Below are 11174 nucleotides of genomic sequence, written 5' to 3'. Positions count from 1 at the left end.
AGGGTGCTGGGAGTTGTAGTTCGCAGTCCTGTGCCCGCCCGGAGGCGGGGCCGTGCCGGGCCGGAGGCGGCGGGCGGCGAATGGCGGCGGCTCCGACGCGGAAGGAGCCGGGAGCGGCTGCCGCTCCTTGCGCCACGCTCTGAGCCCGGTGCCGGCCGGGATGACGGGCGGCGGAGCCCCGCGGGGGACGCGACGCTGAGCGGCGGCTCGGCCGTGGTGAGACGGCGGCGGGCGGGACGCAGGGCCGGGCGGAGCGGGGCCGCAGTGCCGAGTCACGGCCGGGCCGTTCTCCTGAGCGGAGACGGGAGCCGGGTGGGAAGCGGCAGCCCCCGGGCGCGTCCCCGGTGACAAGGGCACGGGGGGAAGGGTGGTCGCGGGGCAGTGCTGGGCGAGGGCGCGTTCGTTTCCAGGCTCTTATCCCGGGCACTGCCCACCCGTCAGGGACCCCGGGCACGTAGCGCGGGGCGGTGCTGGCTCCGTGTCCCTGGAGCTGCTCGGTGCTGTGCTGCACAGGCCTGGCGCCGGGGAGCGCTGGCACATTCCAGCGTGGAAGGTTTTCTCTGGGAACACCTGAAGCTGCCCGTGTATGGCTGATCCTGACCCTCACCGTGCTTATTCCAACCCCGCGGTCTTTTCACACTGTGTTTCACAGCCCGCGGGACTTTCAGCAATGCAGCTCTTTCTGCGTTTTTTTCCCCGAACTGCTTGTTTTGAAATTGGTGGGATGGAAAACTAGGTCTGAACACACCTACAGCCCCGCTATTAGTCAACCACTTGCTTGCAAATACTGTCCTTTGTTTACTGCATAACGATGGAGAGACGCGCCTGTGAAATTGAGGGTGGTAATGGAGCCCGTAGCAAAGAGTACACAGCTTTCGGTCACGTACAGAGAATGAGGTGACTCAAATTAACATCCATGTAATCTTTAAAAAAGTATCTTTTAAACGTTTCCAGTTTTAGCTTAAGTCACGGAACAGTTGTTCGAAGATTTTTTAAGCAGATAATCAGATGAAAAAGAGGTGGAGTTTTGGTTTCAAAAAAATCTGAGTTTATTTCACCTTTTCTGCAGCCCCTCTTTTCGCTGCGAATCATGTCACTCTTCTTCATTAATGCATGGGTAATCAAAAGATGGTTTTGTGGAAAATGCCAATGTTTTTTACAGTCTGGAAATTAACAAATAGTGTGTTTATCTGAATGCAGTGTTGGGGCAGCAGTCATGTGACCGCCTTGCTGACACCTGCTTTGTGTCCGTGCATTAGTCTGGTAGCCCAGATAGTGATTTCTGTTCTTTTTTTAGATTCTGCATGCAACTGTACAGTGCTTGTATTTGATTCTGTTTCAGTTCCTCTGATAAGTGAGTTATTTTCTTATATGTGTTATTTTCAGCATACTTCCCTAAACTGTTTGAAAGCTTCAGCCTCTGTGGTATTTAATATATTAAAAATTGGACTCGATGATCTTGGAGATTTTTTGCAACCTTAAAGATTCTGTGATCCTTTGATAGAGGACAACGCAGCACCATGTAAAACACATAAGCTTGCTTGCATTTGAACGCAAAAATCTTAATGTTCCTTGGTCAAGCACTTGTCTTGCATTTAGTGCTACTGTGTAGAACCTAGTCTCCTGCAAAATCAGAGAGTACTGCTATTTTGGGTGGTATCAGCACAGCATTTTATTTTTTTAAATTAGAAGATAGAAAACTTGTTTCCCTAATCATCGAACTGTTATGAATTAAATATCGATCGGTTCATATCAATTAAATATTTAGCCAATTTAAAATTTTTCTTCATTACAAAATAGTTGTATTGACAGGTACTAATAAAGTATCAGTCAGTACACAGACTGACGAGTGTGTCCTAGAAGAGCAAAGCCATGCAAATTGCTTTCTGCACTAATCTCAGAGGTTGTTTCTCTCAAATAGTGCAATCAGTTAATTTCTCTGGTTTTCTTGGGCAGTTTGTGGCTATTTTATTTCTTTAGATAGCTTTCTCACTGTACAGAGATAAAGCAGCTCTTTTGTTGTCTGTTTATAAATACTTACTATTTCCCCCAAGCTGTAAGGGCCAGTGTGTAGTAATAAAGTTAACAGAAAAACCCAAACCAGCCAAAGAAAAAATCCAAACAAAACCCACGATGCCACCCCTCCCCTAAACCTGAAACCACCCTAAAAGAAACCCCCACAACACACTATGCAGACTTGAATACTGAAATAGCCGAAGGGACTACTTGTGTCGTTTCTTTGCCTCTTGTTCTTCTCTGTTTTTCAGTTCTGAAATAGTAAGTTAGCCCATTTTGTTGTTTTAAGAAGGAAGTATCAAGGATTCTTGGTGTGGGACAGTTCTGTCAGTACTAAAGGCTGTAGTCTGCTATTGCATGTTTGTAGAGCGAAGTCTTTCTTTATGACTCTTAGCAGCATAATTCTGAATTATTATAATTCAGAAACCAAACACTGGGGTTTTTTGCCAAGTGAAGTGTGCTAGTAATAAGAATATATAATAATAACTAGCAGATTATTCTCTGACAGAAAGGCAGAAGGTCATCATTGAGCTGGCCATTGATATATTGCTGGAGATGTCAGCTTTTGTACTTGCAGGGGAGCTGGAAATTCAGCTTGAGGTGGCAGATGTTAAGGCTCTCAGTTCTGTTGCTGACTGTCTCTGATAATCCCTTTCATAGTATGGCAGCTTTTTTGGTGACAGATTTTCTCCAGACAGATGTAGTTATGATCTTTAAAAATACAGAGTAAGTGTTTGGTTTTTCAGGTGTTTCAGCTGAAATATCAAAAATGTCTAGAAATGCAGCTTTTTCCAATTAATTTGATCTCTACCTGAGAATGCTTGAAGAACGATAAAAAAAAAGTCTTTAGCATTCTAGAAATGTCTGGGGTACCAGACAGGAAAACCAGAAGCATGGTGGCTGTGTTTAGTAGTAATATTTGAAGGACAGGCAGAGCTACAGATAGGCAGATTCCTCTTCTTCTTGAATTCCTGAAAAAAAAATCTGGTGCTAAAGCTATTTGTAAGTACATAGAATATAATAGGTGGGTAAAAGACAGCATCAGTTTGTCAAGGACAAATAGTTGAAGTAATCTAATCTATTTAAGTAATGACTGATAGACCTACTGTACACAAGAGGATCAGTTTATAATCTTATATATTGCTTAGTAGGACTTTGATGTTTTTTCTCGGGATGTTTTTTCTTGGGAAGCAAAGCTGGGAAGAGCCCCTGTTGTGGCTGAGGAGGCCATTCCCTTGTTAAATACTTCTAACGGTTTTCAGAGTTCCCCTAATGAAATAGTATGGTGATTAAAACTATAGAAGGCACAAAACTACCAGAGATTTCAGGTCTTTCTGAAAGTGGTAGTGTAAATCAAAATACCTTAAAGATTTGGAAACTTGTGAGAAGGGGAAATGGATACAGCTGAGCAGAGTTTTGTTCCTGTGTTAAGCAGGAGCAATCAACCACAGAAATACAGGATAGAGAAGCAGTGTTGTGTTTCCTGGAGGGAAAGATTTTGGAGGCCTTAAGAAAGCTGAATTTGTGAAAGAAACATCCTATTCCTATTTATACTTTTTAGTAAGGCATGTGAAGCAGTGTTTAACATCTGTTCAGGCCTCCCCAGGTGTTTTGTTGGGACACTGGTGGAATCCTTCCCAGGTATGCTCTACTCTTTCTAGCCCTTCTTTAGGAATATAGTACTGGGGTGTCTTTGGTAAATTTGTTGCTGCATTAAAGCTCTAAGAAAGTATGGGGTTTTTCATTCTCTGCTGTTTCATTTAGTAACCTGAGATTTCTGTACCAGGCAGAGTAGTTAATTTGTAATGTAGATGTTGTGAGTGCAGTTACTCTCAGGTTGGCAGGGTAATTTAATACTGTTGATAGTAGGGAGTCTGTCATATAAAAGGAATTAAGCCTGAACTGAGCCCTTTATGATGCATGTAGTGTTAGTAGCTGGGTAAAAGTAAGAACTTAGCTGATTTTGTCTGTGTCTGAAAAGAAGCAGGAAAATCCTAAGCCAACACAAGAGCATGTCCTTATGTTTTATTGGTTAAGTTGCACTTCTCGTGCCAGTGTTTCAGCTTTTAATCTTATTTGTATTAATCTGTAGTTGCGTGGTTGTTCAGAAACTGAGTATGCCCATAAATACTTCTCTGTTCACGGTAAGGGCTCTTGTTACTTTGTCGTTGCTTTAATAGGAGCATCCTCTAAGCCACTGAAGGTTGTACAGTACTGGAGAACCCTCCTGAAGTGGTTATTTCAGGACAAGATTTTTTTTTGTGATTCTGGAATTCCAGTCAGCTGATACTAGGTAGCTGTATGCCAATAGTGAGATGGCTGTCTAAATAAAGTGATGAAGCAGGATGATAGGTAAGGAGCTTACCTTTCTTTGAGCTAACAACCAGGTTCAGTGGCAAGTGCTGCTTTCCACAGGAAGGCATGGCTTTATAGCCTGCAGTAATGTGTTTTAAGGCCTGATTCTAGTAGCACAGGTCTAGATATGTCTGCACTGTTGAGTTGGGCTTAGTTCATCAGAAGAGCTCCTCTCAAGCATTGCATTTCTCACTTTGTAGAGTTTCTTCTGTTTAATATTTCTGTGTGGAGAGCTGGTTTTAAATCGTTTATATCTAAAAATTTTGAACTGTTATTTTGAAAATGTGTATACAATAATTCAAAACAACTCTGTTCTTAGTCTCAGTCTTTTGAAAAAACAGGCCTTTCTTTTTGTGTTTTGAGATTAAAATAGGAACCAGCGAAGAACATAAAGATGTAGTTTACTGATAATTGCAAAGTCACTTCTGTCATTGAAAATTATTTAAGTTGTGGTAGGCATCAATTCCTTCTTTATTTTAGCATATTGAGTACATTTTTATAATACTTCTGCAGGTACCCTTATGATAGTAGCTGAGTGCAGCATCTTGCACAAAAACTTTTTACCTTGTGTTTTGGTAGAAGCTTTTTAGGTGTGACTGCAATAAAATTTATGACTAATGAAGTGCATGCTGTATAATTTTTTTGTTTACATAGCAAAAGGTGTGGCTGTAATGGGCACGAAAAGCTGCATGCTAGGTAGCAGCGCCTTAATGAACCTGATTCGTAATTGTTTTGTTATTTTTGCTTCTCTGGAATTGGCTGCTATACTGTAAATTGAAAAGGCTTTTCTGAGGAAGCAATAATGGTACAATAGAACAGTCAAGAACTTGCTTTGAATAAGTGATTGAAAAATAGGTGAGATATCCTGAGTTTTTAATGTAAAAATTATTCAGCTAAAGTAGAGTACAGAAAGATAGTAAGGGGGTGATTTGTCCTAATGGAAATGTTGATAGTTTGATAATCATGTTTAATGAAAGGCAGAAAAGAAAAAGTGTGTGAATCTTGGACTAGAAACAGGAAGGTAACTCGCTAGGGAGAAAAAAGGAGTCACAGAATAATTGTTCTTTTTTGTCCTCAAGGTAGTAATGGCATCACAAACTTTAGAGGTTTTTTAGTGTAAATAAGAGAGTTTTCCCTACATAGTGCCCTGAAGCTTAATAGATCTGCTTAAGCAGTTTACTGAGAAATTAGTGAAAGAAATGCTTCACTTTACCAAGTTCTAAAGAGATTTAAAAGTAAGTAGAGGGGAATTTCAGTAATAGCATTTCTTTTAGATCTTCAAGAAAGTGAAAGTACTGGAGGCAAAGCCATAGCAAAAACTATTTCTCTGAAATCAAATCAGCGAAATGTTAATCTTGATGGAGAGACAAGTCAGACTGGCCAGAGTAATAAACTTTTTTTTTTTTTTTAACAATGCATAAAATGCCTGTGATAAAATTATGCTTATTCAAAAGGTCTGAAGCAGTTTAAATAAAAATGTAGCAAGTCAGTGAAATTTTCTGTAGTGGATTTGTGCAGCTCACTGTCCATTGGTATCATAGCTTGTCTGTGTGACGCAATATGAACTTTCTTACAGCAGTCCTGACTGTAACAGAGTAATTAAATACAGAAGGACAAGCAAAGGAAAAATACATCATGGCAAACTATACCAAATGAATTGAGACCCTTGTTTCTCTGAATAGCACTGGAGGAGTAGGAAGGTGAATTGAAATTCTTGAAATTTCAAACCTCAAAGAGGTGCATTACAAGTAGACTAACGCATTTGTTGCTGCATTTTTATGTTCTATTAACTCTTACGTATAGATTTTAAATATGTATTTGAGGTACACTGTATTAACATGATGTTCATTAGCTATCCAGAAATACTTGATTTAAATATTTAACCCTTTGTAGAAATTAGTTGATTGCTTCTAAAAGGAGAAAAAAAGAGCAGAATAGATTTTCATATTGAAATTTGTCCTGGACGTAGAGTTGGGCTAGTAGTGTATTTAAGGACAGAGATTTGCCTCCTATTGTATATGGATCTATTGTATATCAACATGATGACCAGGAGTTTCTCTAATATGTTGCTGGAAATAACAGCATTGGAATGACATATTTTGATTTCTTCAGAGGACTTCAGGGCACCTTGCTGAAAATCTTTGGTTTTGTCTGATAAGAATCCTGGTCATGTGAAGTATGAAAAGTTGGTTAATATGTTCAAAGTGTCCAACTCTTCTGTGTAAATATCTTCCAGAGATTTTAATGTAATTGAATTTCTTTTTGTCTTGCAGTTTTGATCTGCTTTCCCAAGTGCTTGTGGTGTGGCTGGGGCCAACATTTAACAATGAGTGGTGCAGCGCTGGGCTTCGAGATAGTGTTTGTCTTTTTCCTGGCCTTATTCCTACTTCACCGGTATGGAGACTTCAAGAAACAGCACAGGCTGGTGATCATAGCAACATTATTGGCTTGGTATCTCTGCATCCTGATTGTGTTCATACTGCCTCTGGATGTCAGTACGGTAAGAAACGTTCAGGACTTCCTGCTTAATTGCATCAAATGTTTGATGTTTCTCTGGTGTTTCTCTGAAGTAGTGATTGCAGGAGACCATCTCTTAGAAACACCAAAGAAATCTTCCATGTAGTATCTTAATAAATTAAACATGACAATGCCTTGTGTTCATAATTAATTTCACTTTTTGTTGGTCTCATCAGATAACAAATCTATTTCAAACATTTAAAATTTCATCATTTGTTTGTAACAATTTTTTTATCTGTTTAGGCAGCATAAGGACATTGTCAGCATTTTACTTACTTGACTGCTGATTGTATGTTGATTTGAATGTTTATTGGTATAATTAATTTCAAATGTAAACCTGGAGTACAGGAAATGTTTTTAAAATCAGACTTACTACTTCTAAATAAGTATTTTACCTCTTTGATCACTGATATAAATTGTCTTTTAGACTATCTACAATCGATGCAAGCTTGCGGTTAACTCCAGTCCTGCAGAAAGTAATGGCTCTTATGTTACTCTTGCTCCAAGGTATGAACGACATGTTTTTTTCTTTAGACTGTATTTTATGATTTTCTTTTTTTAATTGATAGCATATTGTGTTTTTAATACTGATGAACAACTATTATCTGTGTGATGAAAATTTTGAAGTTTGTAAATACATAGGACAGTGAGAGAAAAGGTGATGAAAGGTGAATCTTTATCTGCTGAGAGTAATTACATAGTAATTATTTAGTAGTTCTAGGTGGTTACCCAACTATTCTTTTTTAATGTCACTAGATTTCCTTTTTCTTGTTAAGGCAATAGGACTAAGCTTTTTGAGTAATCCTGGTTATAAGGAGAGGCTTTGATGAATGCTTGTCCTTGACAATCTTAAAGACTTTAAACCTGAAAATCTAATTTTATACCATATGGATGAAATCAGCTGCTTGTCTTATATGTCAGGGACGTATCTAATTGTTTCTTATAATTACTTATATATGGTAATTGCAGTTATCTGAAATGTGCTGTATTCCACCAAAGTAATGGTAGCCTGCTAGGGGTGTCCTGGCAGGAAGAAAGTAATTCCTAACCGTGGAGAAGTGGACTAATGTGGGCTCTTTCTGTAGTTGCCTATCCCTTAGCCTACACTGGCTGGTTCCCTGTGTTACTGTTGTGGGCAGCGTAGTTATCTGTAAGATGATCTGAGCCTTTAAGATATCAGCTGATATGTCTGTGCAAGGTCTTGCCAGTCTTGCTGTCCCAAAGAAGAGCCTGGAAAAGTGGTGAAATGACAGTCACACAATATTGCACCCTATTCTTAGGACCACCCTATTCTTAGGATGTTAATTAAACCTCTTTAATTATATACACAATTTGAAAACTATTCAGTAACCTTTCAATTTACCTATAGGTTCAGACAAACTTTTTTTCTTAGAATCACAGAATGATTTGGGTTGGAAGGAACCCTAAATATCACCCAGTTCCAATCATCTTCCAGGAGCAGAGACACCTTCCATAGGCCAGGTTGCTCCATCCAGCCTGGCCTTGAACGCTGTCAGGGACGGGGCATCCACAGCTTCTCTGGCAGCCTGTGCCAGTGCCTCACCACTGTCATAGTAAAGAATTTCTTCCAGATCCCTGATTTAAACCTGCCCTCTGTCAGTTGAAAACCATGGCCCCTTCTCCACATAAAAGTCCATTTCCTTCCTTTTTTTAAACCCCCTTAAGGTACTGGAAGGTGCTGTAAGGTCTCCTGGCACCTTCTCTTCTCCAGGCTGAACACCCCCTGCTCTCTCAGCCTGTCATAGAGGAGGTGCTGAAACCTTTAGTCATACTACCTGTCATTCTATCTTAAGTTGATAATTTTGAAAATATTTAGGCCGTGCACATAAAAACTTACGACTCAGGCTTAACTAGTTTGACCCTGGAAAATACCAATTATTTCGCATTAGGTAATCTCATCTAAGTTGACTTTATTGCCCCTTGACTCACCCTTGCTTCATTACCCAGCCAAGTGTGTGGAAAAAAAATAAACTGACTTAGTTTAGATGGACACCTTTTCCTTTGTTCTTTTCTTTTCTTTTCTTTTTCTTAAAAGGACTCATAGGACTTTCCTGTCTTCTGTGGTGAACACTACCTGTCTGAAGAGTATTGGCTTATTGAATCAAAGTTTATATAAAACTGACTTGATCCAGCTGGATAGCAGAAGAAACAACTAATATGTTCTTTGTATGACTGAGTGCTCTAGATGATAATGATGTGCCTCGATATTTTTTAAAAACCTTCACTAACTGAAATTTAATACTTCTCTGTTTAAACAAGTGTTCTTTCTGTGCATGAAATAATTGCTACTGAAAACCAACAACTGTAACCTTAAAATGATTTATTGACTAGTGCTCTTCAGTCTTGGAGCTTCTGGGTTTTTTCTCTGAGAAAGATGTCATGTCCAAATACATTATTTGTGGTTAGGAAAATTATAAATATTTCTAGTGATTATTCAGTTTATTTATTTGGGAGACAGTTGATTGTTGACTGTGTGCTTGAACAATATTGTACTACTTCTATGTTCTTTTAAAGGAACTTCCTAGATATGAATTTATAGAAGTTGCTCTTTATACTCAGGGCTCTACAACTAACAATAGTCTTCTTTACATTGTAACAGCAAACAAAAATGTTTCAAACCCTGGAGTTATATTCCTGATGGAATTATGCCAATTTTCTGGCGTGTTGTGTATTGGACATCTCAGTTTTTAACATGGTAAGTAAGGCAAAAGATTATGGCAAGGAGTAAGATGCAGTCCTTAAATGGACCATCTTAACAGTCATAGCATTCTTTAAAAATATATATCAGTATGGAAAAGAGCTTTTAAATTGCATATTATTTGCTAGTAGTGAAATTTTGATAATAATTACTATACTAATTTAGTCATACTTTTTTTTTTTCTTGCTTCTATGGAAGCAACTTTTAGGTGGCAGCCATTTATCCTTGGTTCCCTTTTGTAGTTGAAACTAAGCAATTTACATGTGTAGGTGTTTACGGATAAATTGTTGAAATAAATGGGTTTTAGGCAGCCAGATACCAAAATAATTGTATTAATAATTCAGGTAATTTTTAAGTAATATTGTAAATTAGTTGGTTTTATCAGATATATTGCACAAAGCTTTAGATAGAACTACAGAAAAAAGATTTGTGTGTGGGGTTTTGGGTTGTCTGTGCTTTGTGCAGTTTCTGATCAACCTGTTATCAGATAATTATTTTTGTAGTTTCAGGGATATCAGGGTTGGTAGTTCATTCTTACTTATCACAGATTTTTCATAGCAAAGCTAACTGTATTGTTTTTATCTGCAGCTTGTGTAAGGTTTGCCATCAGACAGGTACATCTAGAATAAAAACATCTAAGTAGCTAATTTCTTAGAAGCTTGGGAGTCTTAAAACTTTTAACACCCCTGCCTCGGTAACCTGACACTGCTAAAGTTCTTTTTTGGGGAGGTTGGTGGTTTGGGTGGTTTGGGAGATTTTTTTGGTGGGGATTGATGGGTTTTTTATTTTGTCTTTTGTTTTGTTTTGTTTTGTTTTTTCTGATTGGCCGATGTGGTTTTGTTTTGTTTCGTTTTCTCCTAGGATTCTGCTACCTTTTATGCAGTCATATGCTAGATCAGGAGGGTTCTCCATCACTGGAAAGATTAAAACTGCTCTGATTGAGAATGCCATCTATTATGGCACTTACTTGCTGATTTTTGGAGCGTTTCTAATATATGTGGCTGTAAACCCAAACTTCAATTTACAATGGTAAGAATAAGACTGTAAACACTTCCATGAGTTCTAACACAATTGTCATGGATAATTTCTTCTGTTGATAAAATGGGTCTTTCTGAAAAAACTAGTTTTAGTCATAATATTTTGCTAGTCAGTTAGAAAATTATGTTAACTTTTTATATGAATGGGCTTTTTTGAATATTTATAGAAATTTGGGGTTTGGTACTCTGATTTTGGTATGTGCAGCAGAGGAATCCTCCTGTATTTACAGTGGTGCTTTTTTCTCCATACAAACATTTGCAAAGTTTTCAGAACAACATATTTCAAAAACTCAGTATTTCCTATGTATGGCCTCTAAATACTGTAAATTTTAAAGGTGAAAAGGAAAGTAAAAATAATTGACATCGATAAATTGCTTATAGTTTTCCATACCAGATGGAATAGAAATTCCATCTGAATAAAATTCCTGAACACAATATTCTGAATACAAATCTTGGGTTCTGAATTTGTTTCTTACAGTGACTGCCATTATGCTATTTTGACCTCACTGTCAGTAGGTTTGGTAAGTTCA

General features: G+C 38.4%; 1 protein-coding gene across 1 annotated transcript in view; it reads left to right on the top strand.

Annotated features, from left to right (window-relative positions):
- Positions 1-65: 65 nt before the first annotated feature.
- The window catches only part of LMBRD2 (LMBR1 domain containing 2), a 32396-nt gene continuing 21287 nt past the window's right edge, over positions 66-11174 (top strand). The window contains exons 1-5 of the mRNA XM_064735789.1: positions 66-216; positions 6645-6871; positions 7316-7395; positions 9509-9604; positions 10469-10636. Of these exons, the coding sequence (XP_064591859.1) occupies positions 6698-6871; positions 7316-7395; positions 9509-9604; positions 10469-10636 (518 nt within the window). The 5' untranslated portion in view covers positions 66-216; positions 6645-6697. The remainder of the gene's footprint in view (positions 217-6644; positions 6872-7315; positions 7396-9508; positions 9605-10468; positions 10637-11174) is intronic.

The sequence above is a fragment of the Zonotrichia leucophrys genome, chromosome Z (assembly GCF_028769735.1).
Source record: "Zonotrichia leucophrys gambelii isolate GWCS_2022_RI chromosome Z, RI_Zleu_2.0, whole genome shotgun sequence".
NCBI lineage: Eukaryota > Metazoa > Chordata > Aves > Passeriformes > Passerellidae > Zonotrichia > Zonotrichia leucophrys.
The sequence above is the reverse complement of the archived record's forward strand: the minus strand, read 5'-3'. Positions and strand labels throughout refer to the sequence as shown.